The sequence below is a fragment of the Schistocerca gregaria genome, chromosome X, assembly GCF_023897955.1.
Source record: "Schistocerca gregaria isolate iqSchGreg1 chromosome X, iqSchGreg1.2, whole genome shotgun sequence".
NCBI lineage: Eukaryota > Metazoa > Arthropoda > Insecta > Orthoptera > Acrididae > Schistocerca > Schistocerca gregaria.
Window position 1 is genome coordinate 750,595,235 of NC_064931.1, and position 26,176 is coordinate 750,621,410.

A 26,176-nucleotide genomic window follows, 5' to 3' on the forward strand; every position below is an offset into this window, starting at 1 on the left:
TTTCTTCCAGGAGATCTGGCCAAGAAAGTTATACTAGAGAGCTTCTGAGAAGTGTGTAATGTAGGAGAGGGGTACTCACCAAAGTGAAGCTGTAAAATCGGGTTGTAGGTTGTGCCTGGCTAGCTTAGTTGCATGTGCCTAATGCTCAGAGGGAGGCATTGAACCTACGAGCTACATATGTCCTCCTGGAATAGCATAAGTTTTGTAGATCTGATTTGTTTGTTAATATCTTATGGATACTACAGTTGCCCATAAATTTATCTTGTTGAGCTGGTCATGCTATTCAGTCCCAGTTAATAATCACTGTTCTCAGTTCCTCTTCTCCAAAGATTTTATGAATTAGCTGGAAAACAAGCTCATTTCTCTCCTCAAACAATGTAAAGTGTCCCTAAACAGATTTCCATACTTTCTACCATATACTGTCAAATTAACGATCAATACGATGTATTTTACAATGAGCACCAGTCTCCTCCTCATCTCTGTTTCATATACGATAGTGTAAGTTCAATGCATTACATTTTAAATGACATTCATTGCTAATGCAGGCTCTTTGGTTATTCCTTGCAGTCCACCATAAAACCTTCCATCAGCAACTGCAAGGAATAACATGTCCACCACAGCAAATGACTACTTTCTTTCATCACTCATGCACACAGGAGGTGCAACTCCTGTGTATGTTCTTGGCTCTGCATAAACAGAAGCGTAGCAACAGTGTTTTGCTTCACTCTAGCTAGTTCAATAGACTTAAAATAATAGTTTTTTTCTCTCTCTAGTCATGTGAATATCTTCCATTTCTCAAAGAGTCTAAGAATGTACCCTGGCAATCCCTAATGAAATGTCATATTAAACTACACAGTCTATAAGAGCATTGCCTGTAAAAGGTAAAGTTCAAGTCCCAGTACATCACACAGTTTTAGCCATTTGTAATTTTGTAATTTGTAACTACAAGATTTCAGTTTTAAATCTATAAGAGCATTTAAGCCATCGTTACTTCCATGTATCACCTCTAATTTTGCAAATATACAGGCAAAAATCTGATTTATGTTCTGCCAGCTCATGTATTTGGGAGGCAGGGACTACTTATATCTGCTTCCAGCACCCCCTTGAGGTGTATTAAGTTATGTTACATGTACAGAGCCATGAGAGGTGCTAATTAACTTGCTAAATGATCTGAAGCACTTTGTTGTACCTCATGTTCTGAGGGGTCTGTCTAACAGAATATTTTGAAAACATTAAAAGCATAATTTATCAGATACAAAGAACAATTATGCTGATTGCTGCTTGAAGAAATTTAGTTTTGAAATTATTTGTATTGTCATCATTTATGTGCAATGTGATAAATGAATTCATCATTACTACAGATCTTACTGGCATGACTGCACCCAGTCATTGGATATAGGTTTGGTAATATCAAATATTTATCATTTTAGTGTAGATGAGTCTAGCTCAATATTTGCTAATAACAACATTACTGAGTGAGAGTACATGTTCCTTGAGTTGTAGAAGACTGTTTTAATTTTCCAGTAAGTTTCAAAATGGTGCACATTATGCTACCAAGAGAAATATTCATTTTGTATGCAAAATATTACTATACAGTGCTACTGTGAATTAGTATTGTTTCCTAACAGAAGTTGGCTCTGGGCAGAAACTAGTCAATATCAGCCAACTTCTTCTGATCCCTCTGCTCCTACTAACCCCAATTAAGAAGCATAAAGTCACACTGTGAGTTTAATAATGATGTACTTGCAGACATGGTATTATGAAATATCCCTTGTATCTTTACAACATTTCTCTTTCCTTCTGTAAGAAATTGCTTATAGTTATTTTATTTCATTATTACAGTACTTCAGTACTAATATTTCTGAATGTCTCAAACATTTTGTAGACTGATTTTCATGTGTCCTTTTCTGCAGGATTTACTTAAACGCTTGCAAGAAGACAATACTCTCCCATACAATTTTGCAGAAGGTACATTATACCTGGATCCTGATATTATTGACCTAACAATGATACCACCACCAATTACACCAGATGAGGTAAACATTAATTCTATTTTAAAATTATTTGTATATTAACATAAAGACTACTCTCTCTCTCTCTCTCTCTCTCTCTCTCTCTCTCTCTCTCTCTCTCTCTGTGTGTGTGTGTGTGTGTGTGTGTGTGTGTGTGTGTGTTGTATTGCAGCTCCTGCAAAACTGTGTAATGCCTGAGAGTGCAAAGCTAATGGTATATTACACAAATGAACTAATTTTTACATTTACCCCACAGCTTACACATGAGGGAGCTAATACATTATTACCACATCTGAGCCTTCCACCAACTCCATTTGCTGATCATTCACCACTTGAAACAGAATTACAAATAAGAGAACAAAGAATAAACAACAGAAACAAGTGTTCAAATCTACGGACCCACAATGATTCTTTTCTTGGTAAGTTTAATAGTTGTCTACTGAAAGAAATCAGCCTGTACTTTTTTAATCACATGAACTTCATATATTCTTAAGTTTTACAAAGTTTTTATGCTGTTGTCAATTATATAAGTGTGTTCCTTTCAAAAACACAATGCATACCTTCAAAAAAATTTTAAAGTTTCTCAGCAAAATTCAATCACGATAATTGTTTCAGGTGATTACTCAAATAAAGAAGGAAGCATAGAAGTGCTTTCGAACTCCAGTGTGTCAGATACCATACATTCTGGACAGAATGAAGAGTTGCTTCCAGACCTAGATTTAAATTTGGATTTGGAAGCTTTTCTGGCCTCAGTGACAGTCCCACCCCCAAGTCACCAGGCTACTGGATCTACTGAACTCACTCCTGAAGAAATAATGTCTTTCATCATACCACCACCTCCTGTAAATGGCAATGACATACCCACTACTTTGATGAAGGTAAGTAACAAACAGCTGTCAAGAGTTCAATCTGTAGATACAGATGCACAATTCTCTGTCATTAAATATTTTTTTTATGTGAACCTCTTACAATGATAGAAACCTCCATTAAAAAAAATAAAAATTTTCCCACATAGTGCCATCTCCTTATGCTTGTACATGAATATTAATGGCAGTAAATGCAATCCCAAGATATTTGAACATGTAGTCTGTTTAATAAAGTTGCATATATATTCCATTTAGAACAAGTGGCATGCTTGTTTGTAATATAGAACATCTGCAATATATTTGTAGTTGCCATGTTAGTGCAGTTTGTGGCTGATAAGGCAGATATTGTAACCTCTCTTTAGGTTCAACAAACCTTTATTGAACACAAATTTAGCATTCTGTAACAACAGATTAAATTCTCCATTAGTCAACAAAATCAAACAATAATAGTCCCCAATTTAAATAAATGTAGATCCAGGCATGAGTACTTAGGTGTGCATGTGTATATTATAATGTTACACCCAGTTCCAAATAAATATTATGGTAGTGGAAACCACACATTCATTAAATAAAAGTTCTATATTGAAATATTACACCAGGTTAAAGAAAGCAGATAACAGACCCATCATTCTAGTCATGCTGTAAATCGGAAAGGATTGCAATCACTCTTCAACCAGAAGTCCAATCCAGTCCAAGTAAACAGAAGTGGCAGTGTTAGTTCACTTTGTTTAGGTCAAGTTGGAGTACAGCAGTCAGCAAAAGAAAAACTGAGATCAAGCTAGCAACTGGGCATTCTCATATTGGCCCCCAACAGAATTTTGAGTGACTGGTCTGTGATATGATCGCCGTCCCTGCCACACACAGACCCTTGTCAGACATGGGTGTTACTATACACATCAATACGTCCATGTCTTCCATTTGCATGTCTGCCAGGGGTTTCTAAAACAGATACACTATTGCATTATGCATTCTGCACAAGACAAAGAATACTTTGGTTGGTTGGTTGATTGATTTGGGGAATGATACCATTGGATTGGGGAAGGATACAGAAGGACGTCAGCCATGCAGTTCCTGCATCTGAATCTCCCATCAAGCCAATACACACACACACACACACACACACTCACACACACAAAGTTGTTTCTCTTAGTTGTTCACATTAAATTTGTTGTTTTCCCTGTATTCCACCCACAATGGAGCTATTTCACCCACAGTAGCTAAATATACATCAACATACATGCACAACATGAAGATCAAGGTTAAATCTTGTATGTAAATTTAGAATAATACGTGGCAGATAATATTGGCAACTAATAGTATTAGCTGATGAGTTCGTGCAGCATGTGATACACTACATATTGCTACTGCTTGTCTGCTCCCTCCCTCCTGCTCTCCCACATTCTTATAAGTTAACAGCTGTAATTATTATTGTTATTATTATTACTAGTAGTAGTAGTAGTAGTAGTAGTAGTAGTAGTAGTTTCAGGAACAGTAACAGTCAAAAAATTAATACAAAAGGTTTTATTGTTCTATAATCTCTTTAGTATAAATAGTTTTGTTATTTTGAGCATGAACTTAAGCAGAGAGGGGGGAGGGGTGTGGGGATGGGAGGGAGATTCGTAGAGTGTGAAAGTGAGTTGTGTGCATGCACTAGAGAGAGTGCACACATTTATCTTAAGCAGGTTTGCTGGTGCATTAATCCTGATATCATTCTTTCAGCTTTGTTTTACAATTTGTTAATGCTTGGAAGTCTGTGATTCAGTAAACACAGTACTATAAAGAAACTTATAATTCACGAATATGAACTGAATATTTTAGCTGTAATACTTGTTTGAATGTTCAAAAAATATGCAGCTTTATGTTCTGTAAGGCCATGCAGCTTTTAGTGCATGTCAAAATAGTATATTGGCTTTTGAATTTTCAGGATGATAAACCAATTTTGAAATATCAGAATGAAATTCCCAATGAGGGACAACCATCAGATGAAAAGACTCGTGAAAAAGATTTTCTAACAATGACACAGCATACTGATTCCTCAAATTTCATTGATGCATCCAAAAAGGGTATGAGAACAATTGAATATGCCACTATAAATTGCAAGAGTTTCTCTTGTTGTGGAAAAAAGAAAGCAAGTCCACAAAAGAATGCAAACACAGAAGATACTATTCGACCACCACCAAGAAATGGCCATGATATGTCCAAACCACCTGCAAGACCGCCAAAATCTGTTGATCATTTGAAGCAGCCAAGTATCCCACCAGAACTAAACTCATTAACAAATCGGGATCTACAAAGAGAAGAGAGTCCTCCACCACTGCTGCCTCCTCGAAATGACAGTCCCAACCACAAGCCTCCCCAGAATGCATGGTTACCTCACAAAAAGCTTTCACCCACACCTGTACTCTGCCAGGTTTGTATAATTTTGGTATTTATGTTGGAAGAATAGAATGTTTTACTGCCCTTTTGTTATAAACTGCTTTCCTGTGTGTATTAAAATATTAATATTTTTAGCTTTCTTTTAAATACTGTTTCTTTCTCTGTTTCTATTTCTCTTCCTTTCTTCCCAATTGCTAGCAGAACCATTCTTTGGGTATACTACAAAATTTAAATTTCAGAGAAAAAGTAACTAAAAGTGAACTGGTTATAATTTTTGTGTCCAATTTCTATTCTAGACATTTTTTATACATAGCTACTAATTGCTGTAAATAACATCAACTAAATGCTGAATTCCATATTCAGTCCCATTTATAATAATGATGTTGTACAGTGCCTAAGCATTAAGTATGAGCATAAAATTGTTTGGAATCTTTGACAATCATTTTCTGCAGGTACTTAGTGAAACAAAGAACTAATTAACAAGAAACCTCCTCCTTCACACAGTCTTTATCAAACTGCATCAAACAGGAGGAGGTAATAGATGTTTCTCAAAGCCTTTGTGTGTTCTGCATAGAAGGTTTAAACTGCACTACTTGGTGCCCTAACAAAAAATACCTGAAACGACTGTCACAGGGGTGCTATCTTGAAAGCCTTTCCAATAAAGATATCTTGTAGCAGCCTACTGCATATTTCCTACTACCTCTCATGATTTTACCATCTAATATTAAAATTAATTTGAAAATGATGTGCAACAGTAATATTTCTCTCTCAGTAATAATTATGAAAATCATTTTTATATCAAATTTTTAGCTTCTGTTGCTTGCAACATAACAATTTTCTGGTTGTCTGTTTAACTCTTGTATATGTCATTATTTTTCTTCAAATTCTATTCTCATAAATGTTTGTTTTTGCCTTAAATGTTAATGTACCAATCAGACCAGAGGAGGCTCCATGAGTCGGTTGCATATCCTTCCCAAAAATTCCCTGATAAAGGACCCTGCAATTCCAAAAGCTAGGAATTTTTTTACCTGTTTTTAATTTGTTTATGGGCAGTATTGAAATTTCACCTACTGGAGTACTGTCAACCCTTTCTGTCTCCTTACAATCTTACCAGTTTAACAATTTAATTCTCCTTTTGATAAAAATTAATTTGACTGCCCAAATCAAAACATGCGTGCAGTAATACTGTTAGAATATTACAAATGTATGAAACATATTGTAATGATTGACTTCAGTCCATTTTATGTTTTAGGACACACCAAAGAAGACTTCACAACACAGTCCTGTGCCTATTATTAAGGCGGTGCGGTGTGAACATTCAGACAATTCTTTGGTAACAACCCCCAGGTCTTATTTTCCCACTCCATATCTTAGGAATGGCCATATTATATCAAATGCTGGGAATATGCCACAGATGAGAGAATTACTCTTCAGTAAATCAAATGCAACATTAGTTGGATTACTAGAGCGGCTGGATGAAGTCATAGAACAGTGCTCAAAAGCACAAGCTGCAGGAGGTGGAGCCTGCATGGATGAAGCAAGGTTTCAGGCAGCTAAGGAGTTACTCACAAACGAAGCACGGCAGTTGGTTACAGCATCAAAACTTTTTGTTAAAAGTGCAACAGATGCTTCTGGGAAGGATCTAACAGAAAATCTGGCCAACTGCCTGTACCACCTACGACGGCTGACTGATCTTGCTTCAGATGTGACTGTGCATACAACTTCACCTTTGCAGACAAGGAATCTTATTGTAAAAATTAGAGATGTTACAGAAATGTTCAATGAAACAGTCTCATCTGCTTTAGGAATGACTGAAGTCCCAGAAACTTTACTGCTACACAGAGCAGAGAGTCTGGCTAGTGTGCTTGCCACACTGTTACGAAGTTTGAGGGTCTTTTCTCCATAGCACAAGAATTAGCATAACTAGCTTAGAGTGAAACTTGTAGATCAAGAATAAGATACTCATTTCTGTCTGTTAGTTGATATATAGCTTGTATGTACCATAAATAAATCAACACATAAACTACATGTATTTTGCTGCTTCGCAGCAAGTTTGCTAGTTTCTAACAATGACCAATTGTGTGTACAGTGTAAATTTTGGTTTTTACTTTTTGTTATTACATTAGTCAGAAAGACAAAAAAGTGAGCATAATAAATAATACTTTACATCATGGCAGCACAAAAGGAAGAGCACTGAGAATGAAGAACATCTGTAGTAACAATATACATTTTTTATGAAGCAGAAATGATTCCCTATGTAATTAAAGAGTTGAGGTTTTTAATGCAATTGTAATTAAAGTATGTAGATTCCACATGGAGTTTTTCACTGTCATGAGAGGTGGTTATTGCTAAAGAAACTGTTCCAATTTGTGTCGATATAGATAGCAGAAAACTATCAAAATCAGTACTGCACAGTATTTCAACAAAAAAATACTTCGTCAGCTTTTAAATATATTCATTTTTCATTGTTTCTGAGAGAACTGATGACTTTTAGGAACTGATAATTTCATTTATCAGCTAGAGAAAATTACATGATGATTCTTCATTGTTAAACAGAAGCTTCTAAAGTGCTTGCCAGTTTAAAAGATGTAAAATATATAAGACTGAACACACCTTTTCTTACTTCTTCTATATAATGCTTTCTCTAGAAATCAGAATTTCTTTTCCAGCATGTATCATTAACTTTTTGGTTTATTATTCCACTTTAAATTGCTCAACAATTGCATTTAAATTTTTGGTTTGGTGAAATAACTATTTAGGCTCATAGATATAGTTACACCATCAATGTTGTTATAGCCTTCAAACATCTGTCTTAGCCTAGTAGTAAAGTTTTATAACAGATTTATCTGTGTTTTCTTGGAGTGTTTATGGCAGCCATATACAAACACTTAATCAGCATAACTACCAGTAGGGAAATTGTCACACTGCTTTCACACGTAGCACAGCAAGAAGTTTTCAGATTCCAGTATTAGCTGAAAGAAAGAAGGGCTCAAGGCATACCAGTCTATAGGTGAAGATCATCACAAGCTTGTTTAACATTATTCCAGTTCACATTATTTCCAGACAGACTCAACACTTCTCCTAGAAAATTGAGAATGGCCTCCCTTCATTATGTTGGAATTATCAGATGGATAAAACCTCCCTCCATATCTCTCCAAGTATTGTCTAGTGGAAAGAAACAGACTGTATCTCTACCTTAACAAAATAGTTGACTGTGTGGCAAGCATTCCAGAAAGTTCTCTTTACACTATTTTTTCAAGCAGTAGGTGTCCTGCCTTGCCACAGTAGAAATACAGTTTAGTTTAATTTAATAAGAACAGATGATCTAGTTGAGACAAGATTTTTACTTTCTTAATCTGACAACTCTGACATAATATCTGTACCGAAACTAACCATACATACCAGTTGACAATTTTTAGGTAATCTCTCCCGCCACACTCCCTCCCTGTACCGAAACTAACCTTATGTACCAATTGACAATTTTTAGGTAATCTCTCTCTCTCTCTCTCTCTCTCTCTCTCTCTCTCTCTCTACACTCTCCACCTCCCAATACAAACCCTTGAATAAAAACTGTTATGGCACCTATAATGAATTCCATATGCATGACTTACAATTATGTGTGGTATCTATATTAAATTCTTGAAAACAGCCACAAGTCACACTTCGTATATTTTATTATTTATAAAAAGTTATTACTTATAAAAAAAAATACAAAGTGTGACTTCTGGCTGTTTTCAAGTACTTAGTTTTAACAGTTGCTCCCCCTGCAGGCAATGCCTGCTCTTGCTATATCTATATTAGTTAATTTTACAAAAGTTTTATTTACTGGTACTCAGAAAAAGTATACATATTAAGAAAAAAGTGTGGACATTATAGAACATTTAGGTCAGAATAGTCTTCAGTGACTGTCTACAGTATTTTCTGCTATGCCATTTCAATCAGTTTTAAACTTATATTAATTTTACGCTGTGACTGATTTACAGTTCAACAAAAATATGAAGCTTTTCTATTTATTCATTCCACGAAATACCAATGGTGTACATAACTTTTCAGTTTAACAGTTCTTCACTATAACCTAGAATAAGTCTTAAAAGTACAAATCATTCACTACTTGTAGTTATAAATTGTCAGTTTATTTGATATTTTTAGTGTTTTTTATTTCAAGAGGATGAAGATAACAATGACAATATTTACCAGACTTTTCTTGTATTTTTTTATTAAGAAAGCTATTTATACTGGAAGTTATTACTTTTCTGTACAATTAAAATATTCAACTATACTTTGCATTTTAACATAATTCAAAATGTTTGATAAAACTAGTCATTAATTTCTCATTGTCTATTTATATGTCTGTGTGTGTGTGTGTGTGTGTGTGTGTGATAACACACACACTTTTTTTACTTTGTAAGAATACGTTTTTGCCCAATATGTATGTAATAGTATGTAATAATTGTGTGTGTGTGTGTGTGTGTGTGTGTGTGTGTGTGTGTGTGTGTTTGTTTGTTTGTTTGTTAGCACAACCTGTGTCAAAGAAAAATATCTGTAAAAGATACATTATTATGAAAACAGAGTTACAAATAATCCTGTTCATCAGGTGTACAGATGGTTTATCATTGTTGATATACTACTGAAACAATAGCTTTAAAATTGTGTAGTTATTAAGCCTTCTTTTGTACCAAAGTTGTGATAACTTTTAAAAATGGTGATGTATAAATCCCATCTGTTGGGAAAGGGTTGTTTCTTGGATGTTGTCGATTTCTTTCACTTTGATACTTATCTGTAAAAGTTGTGAACTTACATAATTTAATTTGACTAAATCAACATTACTTACAAATATTGTAATATCTCAGTATCATTGGCAGTCAGAACAAATGAAGATGCATTATTAATAAAATATGTACTGAAGTTACTGGCACAGAGACTTGTTTTTTAATTCCTTTGGAAGATCTTATTGAAATAATATAGCCCATACCAGTGTAAGTTGGGAAACATGACACTTTCACAGCTGAAGTCATCAACTACTGCTTGTCTTACACCTTCAGCTATTTCTGCTCCCACAGACGTATAACATTCACAACAGCAAGAAGCAGTGTGCAAAGGAATGGTGCATTCTGTTCCCAGCAGGCTTTTTTGGCTGCTACAACTGCCAACTTGGCTCTATGGATTCCCACACACTCCTGTACATAGCAGAACAATACATTTGAGTGAAAGATAAGGTTTTTTCCTCATGATTGATTGTAGACACTAACAGTCAGGTTGATGTGATGTTCCTTAATTTCTGGAAAGTACTAGATAAAGTTCCAGACTTGCTACCTAAAGAACAAAACAGAGTGTATGGAATTTTAGATCACTTTTGTGATTTGATGAAACATTTCCTACCAAACAGAACACTGCATATCATAATCTTCACACAGAAAAGTGGTTTAAAGGTACCCCAAGGTAGTTTTAGTACCATTACTGTTTACATTGTATATAAATGTCCATGTGAATAATGTCAGAACCTTCATGAGCCTGTTGTGTACAGAAAAGTCACAATTCTGTGAAACTGTAGTGAAATTCAGGGAAGATCTGCAGAAGATCAATGCTTGGTGCAGGGACTGGTTGTTAACCCTCAGCACAAAAAAAGTAACATATTGTGCATAAATAGGCAGAAAGGCCCATTATTTCTTGATTACCCAATGGCTGAACATTTACTGGGCACAGTGACATACATTTACATATTTGTGAGTCTGCATACAGAGTGATTTAAAGTGAAACACCAACATAATACTAGTTTTAGGAAGGCAGAAGCCATACAGAGTCATTGGAAGATCCCTCAGGATGACAGATGTAGCCTACAGAATCCTCGCCCAACCAGTACCAGAGTGTTGCTCCTCATTCTGTGATGCTTACCAGGTATGACTGATAAAGGATCCAGAGGACGGCAGCACATTTCATTGCATGTTAGTTTAGTAAGTGGAAAACTTCAGCCAACTACATTGGCAGACGCTACAAGAGCCGTAGTGTGAATCATGGTATGATTTACTGTTAAAAATCAATCAACATACTGCTTCCTCCTGCATACATCCCACAGAGAGTAAAATGAGAAAGATTTGACTTCTTTTGGAGGCTTACTAACAGTAATTCTTCTCATGCACCATTTGTCAATGAAACAAGAAAGTGGAAAGTGACAGTTGTACATGTAGTGCCTTCTGCCACACACCATAATGTGATTTGTGGAGTATAGACATAGATGTATGTTTCTTGGTTTCTAGCTGTGCTGATGTTTCCATTTTGCACATAATATTTCAATTACAGACCTAGTCATCATCTTCATCTTCTTCAGGTGGGCCAAACAGTAGTCTTTATATGTACTGCTGCTTGGATTTCAACAAAACTGAGAGACAGAAGTGGTGCTGCACCTCAGTTTGTAATGAGCATCCATTACTCCCTTATATGCACATTTGGGGTTATTCATTGAAATATTGTGCACAAAATGAAATCGTCAACTAAGCTAGAAAATACTCCCTTTGTCACTTTTCCAGGCTGTAACAATATACATGATTCATCTGCAGTTATTAAGTTTTTAAAAACTTGTGGTTGGTGTGGGCAGAGTCCAGCATTTTTCCTGAAATGTCTCGGGTGAGTTGTTTGTTTCACCAAAAGCAACTTGAACAAACATTTTGCAGACATCAAGTAAACTTGCATCCAGGGAATCAATGCTGAGCCCAACTTCTTCAGGAATTTCTCATATAGAGAAATGATCTACATTGCCAGAAAATCAATTATTACCCCTGGAAAGATGACATTCATTTTAATCTGGGAGATGTAATATGCCACCTGTGGGATAGTAGATGTACAGATAATGGTTTGAACATAATCTGCCAACAGACAGCATAGTGATAAAGCTACCAGGGAACTATCTGTGTTTACTCTAAGGAATTCTCACAACCAGAAGGCTTAGTGTAGTGCAAATGTGTGAAGCAAGCAGGCAACCACGCCACAGAGATGCAATCGTGCTTCCTACAGCCAACTGACCTAGTTTGAAAGGGGTCGAATTGTGGCTTTCCAAGTGGCAGGATGGTTTTTTTGGAGAAATGCCACACAAGTTGGATGTGCTGTGCCAGTTGTGCAACAACACTGGTCTCAGTGGTCACCTGAACATTTTTACACCCGTAGACAAGGTTCTTGACATCCACACAGCACAGATGCCCACCAGGATCATTGTATTGTAAGGGCAGCAGTGGCAGGTTGTGCAGCTATCACAGCACAGATAAAGGGGCTTGTGACCCCGGATGTGTCAGCACAACTGTTGCAGTCCGGATATTGGTAGTGGGACTACAGGCACACAAATCTATAGCCTGTTTTCCACTCACACCACAGCATTGATGTGCAAAGATCATTTGGTGTTTGTCAGAAGATAACTTGGAAGATGAAATGACATGCCTTAGTCTTCAGCACTGAAAGCAGATTCTTTCTGCATGCAAGTGATGGCCATCTGTGTGTACAAGAAAGACTTTGTGTGCACTGTCTCATAGAGTGCATTTGTCCAAGACACATTGGCCACCCCAGACCTTATGGTCTGGGGTGCAATAAACTACAACTCTCGTTCACCTCTGGTGTTTCTTGATGGGGAACTAACCAGCTCTTGGTACATGCAGAATGTTGTTAGAGCCATTCTTTTGCCATTCTTGCAACAGGAACATGATGTGCCATTCCAGTAGGATCATGCTCACTCACACACTGTCCGTGAAACTCGACGTGCTCTGCAAGGTATGAAGCAACTTCCTTGGCCAGCACAATCTCGATGAGAAGTGGCTTGTGTGACTTGTCAACAAATAATTCTTACAGAGCTACATGAACAGTTCAAGCACTCATGGAATAACATATTGCAGGACAGTATTCACCATCTGTACAATCAACTGGATGCCAGAATCAGCACCTATATTGCCACCCATGGAGGCTACACCACATACTAATTTGGGCTTTTCAGCACGGGTAGATACCTGGCACCTCAGAACTGCTTGTGCTATTTATCTGTAAATGTAATCATTTCTTGAGCTCCATATGCACTGTTGGCACAATAAATCCTGAGTTAACTGAAAACCTCTAAAAGAGTGTACTAATTTTTTTTTCTTGTGGTGTATTATCAGAATTTTCACCAACTCAGTAATACTCATATGCTGAGCAGTGTGTAGTCTCTCAGAATGCTGATCACTCTCCAATGATTTTCAGCCATTTTTCGACCTCTCTTTAATTCATGTTTCTCCCATAGCATTTCATACAAACACTTTTTAAAATTTAAGAATTTTCATTTTGAAAATCACAAATGTTTTGACAAAATTTTATGTAGAATATGTGTCCAAGGTGTTTATCCATCTCAAACAAACTGGAAGTTCAATGAATACATGGAATATCACCTCACAAAAATGCTCTGAACAGGAAATAATGCACTCAATCACAGAGCAAAACCTCAAGAATGTACATGAAGGTGTCTCACTTGACTGTGAAAAGGTGTGTATGGGCTTGTGTGTGTTTAATGAGTTATGTTTTTTATCATTACATCTGTTTAAGCACTTGTGAGATACTAAGGTAGTCAGAGCAGACATGAAAATTCGTACTCAGCTGACTTCTCATCTGCTCCAGTGCTTTCAGAGTTGCAAATAGTTCTACACTATATGGGGTTATCAGAACAGTCTGAAAAGCTTGCAAGGAATCTGCAGGGCAGGTTGTGCTGAGAAATAACTGTTAAGAAAAAATTCAATATGTTGCACCATTTCCAAGTTAATTATCATTTAACTTAGGCAATCGGGGCATTACACACATAAACTGGAATGGCCTGCGAGATACAGTTAGTGTCAGTTGTTCTCGTAGCATAGATGACAGCACGCAAGACTGCTCAGCCTTTGTCTTGGGTTCAGTTCTTACTACTGTTCCTCACCAAGTTTTTGTATCGCTCTTGATCGGTTTTAGGAAACCAAAGTAAGTACACGTTTGGAGACACCTTTTCTGGCAGCTACTTGAATTTGCTCATGCATTGACCTGATTGGCTAAATTCAATGGTAATTAACTCAAAAATGGTGCAACATCAGGTTTTTTCTTAACAACTATTTCTCAGCACAAGCTACCCAGCAACACCCTTAGAAGGTTTTCAGACTGTTCTGACCACCCTGTGTAGTGTGTTCCAAAATTAAATGCCCAAGCTAACAGATATTATGACAGAGTTGACAACAAACATATTTCATTAAGCAACCAGTTATTGGAAATCCATACTGAGTGGGTACTAAGCATTGTAAGTAAACCTACGTTGAAGGGGAAAAAACACATAAACTACCTTCTTGAAACATTGTTAGACCAAAGTTTATTTGACGTACATAGTGTAGTGGTGTCATGATGTTGCCATTGAGTCAGTAAACAGCATGTAACACTGTAGTGCCTATTTGATACTTGCAGTACGTGATATGGAGTGCTACACATGAAAAGAATTGAGACATACACTTTGTTTACCGTGCAGCTGAGGACTATAATCAAAGAGCTCGTCAAATGTATCACAAACATTTACATGCATGAAGATGTCTGTGTTATTGCACATTTACTGGAGTCCAAATTGGTTGGGCAATACCTGCACATTTACTGGGGTCCACAATTGGTTGGGCAATACCTACACATTGATGGCACACGGTCAAAAATATTGATATAAGGAGTTTTTGCATACATCAGATCGGTGCTTGTGAGTTGTTACTGCAGACTACTTCTTTTGTAATTTTAAATCTGCAGATCCCCTATAGGAAACTTTCAGCTATTTATGCTTTTCTCAAGACTTTTCTCATGCTCTTTGAAAGTTGCTTTCCGTTAGAACATTCAAAACAGAGTACTAGCACAAACAGGCAGCCTGGGTGGCTGACTAGAGGGATAAGAATATCTTGTAGAACAAAGTGGCAATTATATCAAAATGTTAGAAACAGTCAAAATCTAAATGCAGCAGCCCATTACAAACACCGAGCGAGGTGGCGCAGTGGTTAGCACACTGGACTCGCATTCGGGAGGATGACGATTCAATCCCATCTCCAGCCATCCTGATTTAGGTTTTCCATGATTTCCCTAAATCGTTTCAGGCAAATGCCGGGATGGTTCCTTTGAAAGGGCATGGCCGATTTCCTTCCCAATCCTTCCCTAACCCGAGCTTGCGCTCCGTCTCTAATGACCTCATTGTCGACGGGATGTTAAACACTAACCAGTATTGTAAGGTGCTTAAAAAAGTTATTAGGAAGGCAAAAAGTATGTGGTATGCAGATAGAATAGCTAAGTCTCAGGATAAAATTAAAACCATATGGTCAGTCGTAAAGAAAGTGGCTGGTCTGCAGAGACAGGTAGAGAATATAGAATCAGTGCGTAGTGGGAATGTCCGTGTTACTGATAAGTCGCATATATGTACAGTATTTAATAATCACTTTCTGAATATAGCAGGTGAACTAAATAGAAACCTAGTCCCAACAGGGAATCATATAGCGCTCGTAGAAAAAAGTGTTCCCACACTGTTACCTGAAATGCTCCTCCATGATACTGACAAGAGGGAGATTGAGTTAATAATTAAATCACTAAAGACCAAGAACTCTCATGGATATGACGGGGTATCTAGCAGAATACTGAAGTATTGTTCCATGTATGTTAGCCCAGTATTTAGCCATATCTGTAACTTTTCCTTTAGGAGTGGTCGGTTTCCTGACCAATTAAAGTACTCGGTAGTGAAGCCACTTTATAAAAAGGGAGACAGGGATAATATTGACAATTATAGACCTATTTCTATGCCATCGGTGTTTGCTAAAGTTATCGAGAAGGTTGTACACTCCTGGAAATGGAAAAAAGAACACATTGACATCGGTGTGTCAGACCCACCATACTTGCTCTGGACACTGCGAGAGGGCTGTACAAGCAATGATCACACGCACGGCACAGCGGACACACCAGGAACCGCGGTGTTGGCCGTCGAATTGCGCTAGCTGCGCAGCATTTGTGCACCGCCGCCGTCAGTGTCAGCCAGTTTGCCGTGGCATACGGAGCTCCATCGCAGTCTTTAACACTGGTAGCATGCCGCGACAGCGTGGACGTGAACCATATGTGCAGTTGACAGACTTTGAGCGAGGGCATATAGTGGGGATGCGGGAGGCCGGCCGGACGTATCGCCGAATTGCTCAACACGTGAGGCGTAAGGTCTCCACAGTACATCGATGTTGTCGCCAGTGGTCGGCGGAAGGTGCACGTGCCCATCGACCTGGGACCGGACCGCAGCGACGCACGGATGCACGCCAAGACCGTAGGATCCTACGCAGTGCCGTAGGGGACCGCACCGCCACTTCCCAGCAAATTAGGGACACTGTTGCTCCTGGGGTATTGGCGAGGGCCATTCGCAACCGTCTCCATGAAGCTGGGCTACGGTCCCGCACACCGTTAGGCCGTCTTCCGCTCACGCCCCAACATCGTGCAGCCCGCCTCCAGTGGTGTCGCGACAGGCATGAATGGAGGGACGAATGGAGACGTGTCGTCTTCAGCGATGAGAGTCGCTTCTGCCTTGGTGCCAATGATGGTCGTATGCGTGTTTGGCGCCGTGCAGGTGAGCGCCACAATCAGGACTGCATACGACCGAGGCACACAGGGCCAACACCCGGCATCATGGTGTGGGGAGCGATTTCCTACACTGGCCGTACACCTCTGGTGATCGTCGAGGGGACACTGACTAGTGCACGGTACATCCAAACCGTCATCAAACCCATCGTTCTACCATTCCTAGACCGGCAAGGGAAGTTGCTGTTCCAACAGGACAATGCACATCCGCATGTATCCTGTGCCACCCAACGTGCTCTAGAAGGTGTAAGTCAACTACCCTGGTCAGCTAGATCTCCGGATCTGTCCCCCCATTGAGCATGTTTGGAACTGGATGAAGCGTCGTCTCACGCGGTCTGCACGTCCAGCACGAACGCTGGTCCAACTGAGGCGCCAGGTGGAAATGGCATGGCAAGCCGTTCCACAGGACTACATCCAGCATCTCTACGACCGTCTCCATGGGAGAATAGCAGCCTGCATTGCTGCGAAAGGTGGATATACACTGTACTAGTGCCGACATTGTGCATGCTCTGTTGCCTGTGTCTATGTGCCTGTGGTTCTGTCAGTGTGATCATGTGATGTATCTGACCCCAGGAATGTGTCAATAAAGTTTCCCCTTCCTGGGACAATGAATTCACAGTGTTCTTATTTCAATTTCCAGGAGTGTATATACAAGGTTACTGGAGCATTTAAATTCACATAATTTGCTGTCAAATGTACAGTTTGGTTTTAGAAATGGTTTAACAACTGAAAATGCTATATTCTCTTTTCTCTGTGAGGTTTTGGGTGGATTAAATAAAAGGTTGCGAACGTTAGGTGTTTTCTTTGATTTAACGAAGGCTTTTGACTGTGTTGACCACAAAATATTACTGCAGAAGTTGGACCATTATGGAGTAAGTGGAGTAGCTTACAATTGGTTCACCTCTTACTTTAAGAACAGAAAGCAGAAGGTAATTCTCCGCAATATTCAGTCCCAATGGGGCACTGTTATGTGGGGCGTTCCCCAAGGGTCAGTGCTGGGGCCACTGCTGTTTCTTATTTACATAAATGATATGCCTTCCAGTATTACAGGTGATTCAAAAATATTTCTGTTTGCTGATGACTCCAGCTTGGTAGTGAAGGATCTTGTGTGTAATATTGAAACATTATCAAATAATGTAGTTCATTAAATAAGTTTGTGGCTTGTGGAAAATAATTTGATGCTAAATCACAGTAAGACTCAGTTTTTACAGTTTTTAACCCACAATTCAACAAGAACTGATATTTTAATCAGACAGAATGGGCATATTATAAGCGAGATGGAACAGTTCAAGTTCCTAGGTGTTCCGATAGATAGTAAGCTGTTGTGGAAAGCCCATGTTCAGGATTTTGTTCAGAAACTAAATGCCGCTTTATTTACCATTAGAACAGTATCTGAAATAAGTGACATTTCAACACGAAAAGTAGTCTACTTCGCATATTTTCATACGCTTATGTCATATTGTATTATTTTTTTGGGGTAATTCTTCTGATTCAGAAAGGGTATTTTTGGCTCAAAAACAGGCTGTTCGAGCTATGTGTGGTGTAAGTTCGAAAACCTCTTGTCGACCCCTATTCAATAGTCTGGGAATTTTGACATTGCCCTCACAGTATATATTTTCTTTAGTGTTGTTTGTTGTTAGCAATATTAGCTTATTCCCAAGAGTTAGCAGCTTTCACTCAGTTAATACTAGGCAGAAATCAAATCTGCATGTGGAATGCACTTCCTTGACTCTTGTGCAGAAAGGAGTGCAGTATTCTGCTGCATCCATTTTCAATAAGCTACCACAAGAACTCAAAAATCTTAGCAGTAGCCCAAACACTTTTAAGTCTAAACTAAAGAGTTTCCTCATGGCTCAATCCTTCTATTCTGCCGAGGAGCACCTGGAAGAGCTAAAAAATTAAGCAAATTCCAGTGTTACATTCTTGATTTTCTTTATTTAAACTAACGACTTGTCACCTGAATATGTTTCTTATATTTCATTTTATCTGTTTCTACAATTGTGTTATAATTTCATGTGTTTACTCGTTCCATGACCATGGAGACTTCTCCTTAATGTGGTCCCATGGAACAATAAATAAATAAATAAATAAATAAAAAGAAATCTAGTTGCATTATTGAGGTACCTGTCAGATGAGAAGAAACGGTTAGTAGTTTGTGGAGATTTCAGTGTAGGTTTCTTAAAAGTTACAAACAGAAAAAAGTGAACTGGGATCATTATTTAGGTGTTTCAGTCTAATTCCAGTGCTTAATTTTCCAACTTGTGTGCAGTAAGATAGTATGCTCCCAATTGATAACATTTTTATAGATGCACACACATACAGAACACACTAGACATCTGCCACTGAACACGGCACTCCCTGTTACGTTGATACAGGCTCTGCACTGAAATTAATGGTACTCATTTTGAACATTTATTGTGATGCTGAACACTATAATAAAGCACTTAAACACATTTAACATTCATCCTCAGTTGCATCCAATGACATTCTGGACACTCCACACTCATTCGGTTGCAGTCCTGACAACTAGTTACGTGAAATATATTTGTTGTTGTCTATACCTTCATATCTGTCAGTTTGTGCATTGAATTTTTGAACATACTATATATAGTAGATTCATTTGGAAGGGAGAACTAAAATATATGTCTGGGGGAAAATAATGATAATGATAATAATAATAATAATAATAATAATAATAATAATAATTTTATTGTCTTTAAGCCATTACAGCAATAGACAAAGTTATACACATAATACAATACAGTACATGTTATAAAAGAACAGAATTGTTATTAACATTACAGTTTAATATCACAGGTCATGAAATCCTTTATATTGTAGAATGCGTTTACAACTAACAAGTCATAAAGTGTTTGTTTGTATTGTTGCTCTGGTAAATTTTGTATAGCTTGTGGAAGTTTGTTAAATAATTTGTGGCCCATAAGTTCATAACTGTTAACTGATTTTGACAGTCTGTGGTAGGACGTATAGATACAGCTGTTTGTCCTAGTGTTGTAACAATGTATATTTGCCCTGCATTTTACTTTAGGCAAGTTCTTTTTTGTGTAGATTAAAACATAATAAATATATAGGTTTATTACTGTCATGAGTTTTTGTTGAGTAAACAAAGGTTTACAATGAGCCTTGTATGGTGAGCCTGTAATTATCCTAATAGCTTTCTTTTGAAGCAATAGTATATCATGCACACAAGTGGAGTCTCCCCATAAAATAATACCGTAGGATATGATGCTTTGGAAAAATGAGTAGTAAGATACTCTAATATAATTTTTAGACACACAGTGCATTAATCACCTTAACAAATAGATTACCCTAGATAATTTACCACTAATATACTTAATATTTGGATTCCAAGAAAGTTTATCATCCAAATATACCCCAAAAAATTTAACACAACTAGGATCATCTGATGGAAACTTCTCTTTTAAACTAAATAATATCTGCTGGGTTTTGCTTTCATTAAGCAAGAACCCATTTGCTTTAAACCAGAGTGAAGCTTGCTCGCTCGTCTTTGTAACACATGTTTTAAGGCTATTAAGATCATTACTGCTGTTCAGAAATGTTGTATCATCAGCACAGAGTACTGTTCTGGATTTAATAAATGATGGCATGTCATTTATCATTATTAGGAAAAGGAACAGGCCCAGCACAGATCCCTGCGGAACACCTACCTTAACTTGTTCTATACTGGACATTTCTTTCCCAACACAGATGGCTTGCTTACGGTTTTGTAAATATGATCTTAATAGCTTAAGGCTGTTACCTTTAACACCATAAAAGTCCATTTTTTCGAGTAGTAGTATATGTTCTACACAGTCAAAGGCTTTGCTTAGGTCACAAAAAGTCACTTGAGCAAAGCATTTATCTACAAATACTTGATGGATGTATTTAACAACATTTTCTATGGCACCAATGGTTGACAGGTTTTACCTAAAACCGTACTGTGATCCACTTATTAATCCTATGTTATCAAAGTAAACAGATAATTGTTGGTAAATTATACATTCTAGAACATTTGAAAAAACTGGGACTATGGATATTGGCCTGTAACTTGAGACAATTTTTATCTCCTTTTTTATGTACTGGAACTACCCTAGACAGTTTCAGCTCATCAGGCAAAAAACGCTCCAGTATACACTTGTTTACACAATATGTTAGGAGGTACTCTATTCAGTCTATTACTTTCTTCAGCATGTTACAAGATAGGTCATATATGTCTACACTGTCTGATGATTTTAACTGCTTCACTATTCTTAACACAAAACCAGGTGAGACCTCAGTAAAATTGGAAGTACTTGTGTTTGTTGATGACCTAGCAACATTTTTTGACAGTAACTGTGATGAGCTGATTTCAGGTTTAATTATAGCACTTCCTACTTCCTCAACTGATTTAATAAAAAAGTCATTAAATTCCTCGGGAGAGATACAAATTTTGTCACTTCTTTTATCTTTGGCAACACTATTTATTAGTGTCCATGCTGCTTTGCACTTATTGGTGGATTTCTCAATACTTCTGAGATTGTGTGCTTGTTTGGCTTCCACAATTGCTTTTTTGTACTCATTCCTAGATCTAACATAGGCTAATTTAGCATGGTTGGTTTTCAGATTTCTATAGATATTGTACATCAACATAACTTGATTTTTCATAGTAGACAGCTGTTTTGTATACCATGTATTTTGTCTATTTGGAACTTTTGCTTTCAGGACTCTGTCAGTTACTTTGCATTTCTTTATTGGAATGCAGTCATTAAAGTGTCCCAAAAATGCTTTAAGAAACCTATCAAATAGTACCTTTGCTGGCAGACAATTGCTTAGAGTATAATGTGTGACATCATAACACAGGCCAAACCAATCTCTGTTAGAAAGGGACGTACAAAACCTATCAAATTTCTCATCTGTGACTGGTCTAGTGACCACAACTTCTGGGACAGGCTTAGTTACATTACTCTTATCAAGAGGGAACCTACTTGTATAATTTAAAGATACTGAATCATGATCAGAATATGGAAATACTGCCACAAAACATGATTCTTCTGCTGTTTTAAAATTTACAAAAATATGGTCAAGACATACATGTTCTCTTGTAGGCTGTTATTGACTGAATGTAAGTTGCACTGTCTTAGTAGGTTTTGTAATTCGGTGACAGTACGTTTTTGTGTTGTAACATCGAATTCAGCATTCACATTTCCACGTTTCACAATATCATAATGTATCTATCTAGTATCTGTAAGTATATGTAACAGCAGGTCCAGTTTTTCTAAAAATACATTAATTATACCCTTAGGTGACCTGTACAGGGAAATTACAACTAACTTAAAACTGTCTATTACTATACCAGCAGCTTCAAAGTTTTGTTCATCACACAGAAAATCTAGATCTAATCTATTGACTGTGCCGCTAAGTGACTTGTTAGCATAGATTGCCACACCACCTCTTAAATGCAATTTTCTGCAGTAGCTACTGGCTAGATTATAATTATCAAATTTAATAAATGTAACTCCACTCTCACTAGCCCAGTGTTCACTTAAGCAAAAGATATCAAACTTATTTTCTAATCCAAAGTCATTGACAATAAATTCTTTATTCCTTACTCCTTCAATGTTACGATAACAGATTATAAAATCAAACCTGTCTATCTTTACAGATGCACTATTTTGCTGAGAGGCTATTAAACCTCTGGCACTATTTATCTTATGGGATTCTTCCCCTTGCTGCCTTCTACTAAAAAATCATTTAGATGCAATGGAGGTACAGTTTTCCGTTTGCACGTTATATTTGATACTGCTTCTACACTTGGAGGTCTCTTCTCTTCTTCTTGTTCATGACATGATCTAAGTGGCTGGGTTCCCACTGTAGGGAGTTCAAATGTTGTTGAAGAATGGATAGCTGGATCGCCTGTTGGTACACTTGTTGCTGAATATGCTGCCACCTTTGCTGTTTCTATTATCTTAGTTCCTGAATTGGGTGTTCTACCTGTTGTAATCGTAGTTACAGCTTCTTCTCTCCCAACACATTCTTTTGTAATCAGTGATACCTGATGTTGTGTTACTGCTGCAACTGGAGTACATGGTAGGGAAGATACTTTGAAGGTGTCCTTTACCAGTGGTAGTGGAATAGGATCACTTTTCTTACATCTAGGAGAAACACTATCCACTAACATTTTGATCTTTTGACTGAGCAGTGATTTGCCCCATTTATTTAAATGCATTCCATGTGTTGTGAAGTGCTGTCTGTCAAGATCGTCAATACTGAGGAAAAAAGCATTTGAAGTGGTCTTGCAGATTAGTCAAATGAGGTCTCTTGCACACTGAAAGCTGCCCACCTTCAAGTGATCAGCATGTTCGACTGCCATATGGAGGACCCAAGTTTCAATTGTCATTAATGCCAGGGACTTTCCATTGTTGGGATGATTTTAATGGTATTCACTTTGCATTTGGAAGCCAACTGAACAAAAATTTGAATGAGAAGTAGTGGTTACAAAAGTTGAGAAGCTGACAATGGCTTTTTGATTGATGTACTGACCACATGCCTCATCATATTGCATCTAATGGCCCATTGATTAAGGATGATATGGTGGCAAATCAGCATTCTATGGGCTTCATTGTGGGGGTTAATTAACCTAAAACACTGTGAAAATGACTTGAAAGAAACATGTATAATGCCTCCTTTCTTCAACCCTGCAAATTCTTAAATGAACCTGGACCTCTTAACAAGACCAGGTGCTGGTCTGCAGCAATATTGTCATACAACTTTGGAATACACTACACCCATTTCTAAATAATACTCCTTTGTGTGGTCTAAAAAGACCTCGTTTCTCATTGATAATTACCAAAATGATGTTCCAATAACTGGTATGGTTTGCAGCTATATACATTATCTGTCCAAAAACTTCTGAGAGTGATTTTATTCTTGGTGTACAAGCAATGTAACTGCAGCAACTATGCTGGAAGCTTGAACTAATGACTAAACAACAGATGCGCATTCAGTCAGTCATTTGTGAGCAGGCACTGTTAAGTAGTGAACATGTAGCTGTAGTGTATCAACGTTGTTCTCACAAATCACAATGGAGCAACGTCTCTAAATTAAGTGTACTAGACAGTTTTGAAGAAGAGGAAAGTGTTTGTAAAGTTTTTCCCACAAGCTTTGACCCCCTAAAACAACACTTGAGCACCTGCCCTAACTTGATTGACATGCAACAAACAGAGAATTCATTTCTGTACAGTATGAACATGGATGATGAGACTTGGTGTTATCAATAAAAACTTACCATGCAACAACAAAGTGCAGATATTCATATAAAGAGTCAAAACTTTCACAACATAAGTGACATTCAAGCCAATTTGATGTGCGAGTGGAAAAACATCCCACTTCATCATAGCTGTATCAATGTTTTTGCACTGCAATAAGTCTGGGGTGACTATATAGAACTACTGACACATTAAAACCACCATCTTAACTTTTCTCTATTTTTTTATTAAATCAGTTTCAAAACTTCTTGGACTGTGGGGTATGTCATGGATAAAATGTAGTAGTATAAAAAATTTCGCGATGCGGATTTTCCCCCTGACAACTGGTACTCACCAGATTCAGCAGCAAGCTGGAAATACATCTGCTTTTAAAGCCCTCTGTGCCAGTGAATTCCCTCATTGTGAACTGTATCTAACAATTTTTATATAATTCAGCCTCTTAGACCCATAAACTATGCTTCCAGAATCAAGTCATCGTCACACAGAGGCTCTGTAAGAGGGCTGCAGACAACCTAGCTACTACAGCTAGTTAATTTTAAAATCTCCTATGCTTTAAAAGACCTAGTTCTCATGTCACTTGGACATGCCAGGCTGCTGAACCCATGATCAAAATGTCAAAAGATCTTTGAAATTTAAAACGGTGTCAGTTCACACAGCCTAAAAACAGAATATGGGTAATCAGGTGAAAACAAAAAACAACATCAAAATTTTCCTTTCACCCAATTTCTCCATCCAGCTAATATGTAAAACTGGCATAGTGGTGTCATACTACAAGAAAAACAAAAAAAATATCAACAAATGAGGAGCAGTTCCTGGTCTCCTTATTGTGGAAATCAAACTGTTAATTATGATAGTGAAGGTGGTTACATTTAAAACACAACAACTCAGGTGCACCACTATCTTCTTCACAGTGGCCTACTCAATGCATGAAACTATGTGGGGAGAGGAACAATAAAGCCACAGAGACAGTTCCATTTTTTCAACATCTTCTCCAAGGTCTGTTATACACAGCTAGCTAAGGCACATACATGATAACTGCTTAGGCATGTATGGTAATTCCCAGATTCTGGCAAAGGAATTAAAATGGTATGTCTCCACCAGATGAGGTCAAGTCAGAATCAGAAATGACAAGGAGGATAATTTTAGCTCTCCCCATGAGATGTCACAACTTTCTTTAATGTTTTCTACCAAGATCAAATGTTGTCACATGTCACATAAAATAGAAACACCCACACCACACAGAGAGAACACAGCTGTATGCTTCAAAATTAGTGAAACCACAGTCTTAACTGTTACTCTCAGCCAATTTCTGTCTTATTGGAGGTATGGATCTTGACAATATGGAAGTTATGATATGGTCCACCACTGTCTACACAGGATCTCTCAGGTTGGGATGAAGTCCTCAGTTTCATACTATAGCAGCAACTGGACACCTCCAGCATCTTCATGAAATCCTCTTAATCATGAATCATATCTTGTACAATTGTACACTTAGTGGAACAGGTTATGGTGTTCAGAAAATTGTGCTATGATATCTTCTTCAAATTGACAGATGGTTGCTTCAGCAACATGGTGGAAAGTGTTGGTTCATGGAGGATGTAATCACATAAGAGATGAATGTCAGTCTTTAAAACGTGCCTCCATGTTGCATGCTCTGTGTGTGCGCAAACACACACATCTCACGCAGACATGACTGCCATCTCCGGCAGCTCAGAGACGAACACAAATATAAATAGAGATACAATTGTTATGCAGAACAAAAGCAGCAGTCCAGTAAAATGACAGGGGCAGAGAAAGGATAGAAGGCTTTTGGTGGGAGGAGAGAAGAGTGCTGTCTGGCATAGCATACACGGACTAGATGGAAGCGTGACAAGATTACCAGTGCGTAGAGCACCAGGAGGCTGTGGGGCAGGGATCTGAGAAGGGGGGGGGGGGGGGGGGGGTTGATTGGGCAGTGGAAAAGGAGAGGAGCAGGGAAGAGGAAAAATGGGTGGGTGCACTGGCAGAAGGTGGCACAGATTGAGGATGAGGGGATGTAAATAGGAAGGAGGTGATA

General features: G+C 37.8%; 1 protein-coding gene across 2 annotated transcripts in view; it reads left to right on the top strand.

Annotated features, from left to right (window-relative positions):
• LOC126299428 (uncharacterized) overlaps nucleotides 1-10,175 on the top strand; it is a 296,023-nt gene extending 285,848 nt beyond the window's left edge. For both annotated transcript variants that reach the window (XM_049991327.1, XM_049991328.1), the window contains exons 20-24: nucleotides 1,914-2,036; nucleotides 2,269-2,431; nucleotides 2,628-2,890; nucleotides 4,803-5,288; nucleotides 6,507-10,175. In XM_049991327.1, the coding sequence (XP_049847284.1) occupies nucleotides 1,914-2,036; nucleotides 2,269-2,431; nucleotides 2,628-2,890; nucleotides 4,803-5,288; nucleotides 6,507-7,160 (1,689 nt within the window). In that variant the 3' untranslated portion in view covers nucleotides 7,161-10,175. The remainder of the gene's footprint in view (nucleotides 1-1,913; nucleotides 2,037-2,268; nucleotides 2,432-2,627; nucleotides 2,891-4,802; nucleotides 5,289-6,506) is intronic.
• Nucleotides 10,176-26,176: the final 16,001 nt, after the last annotated feature.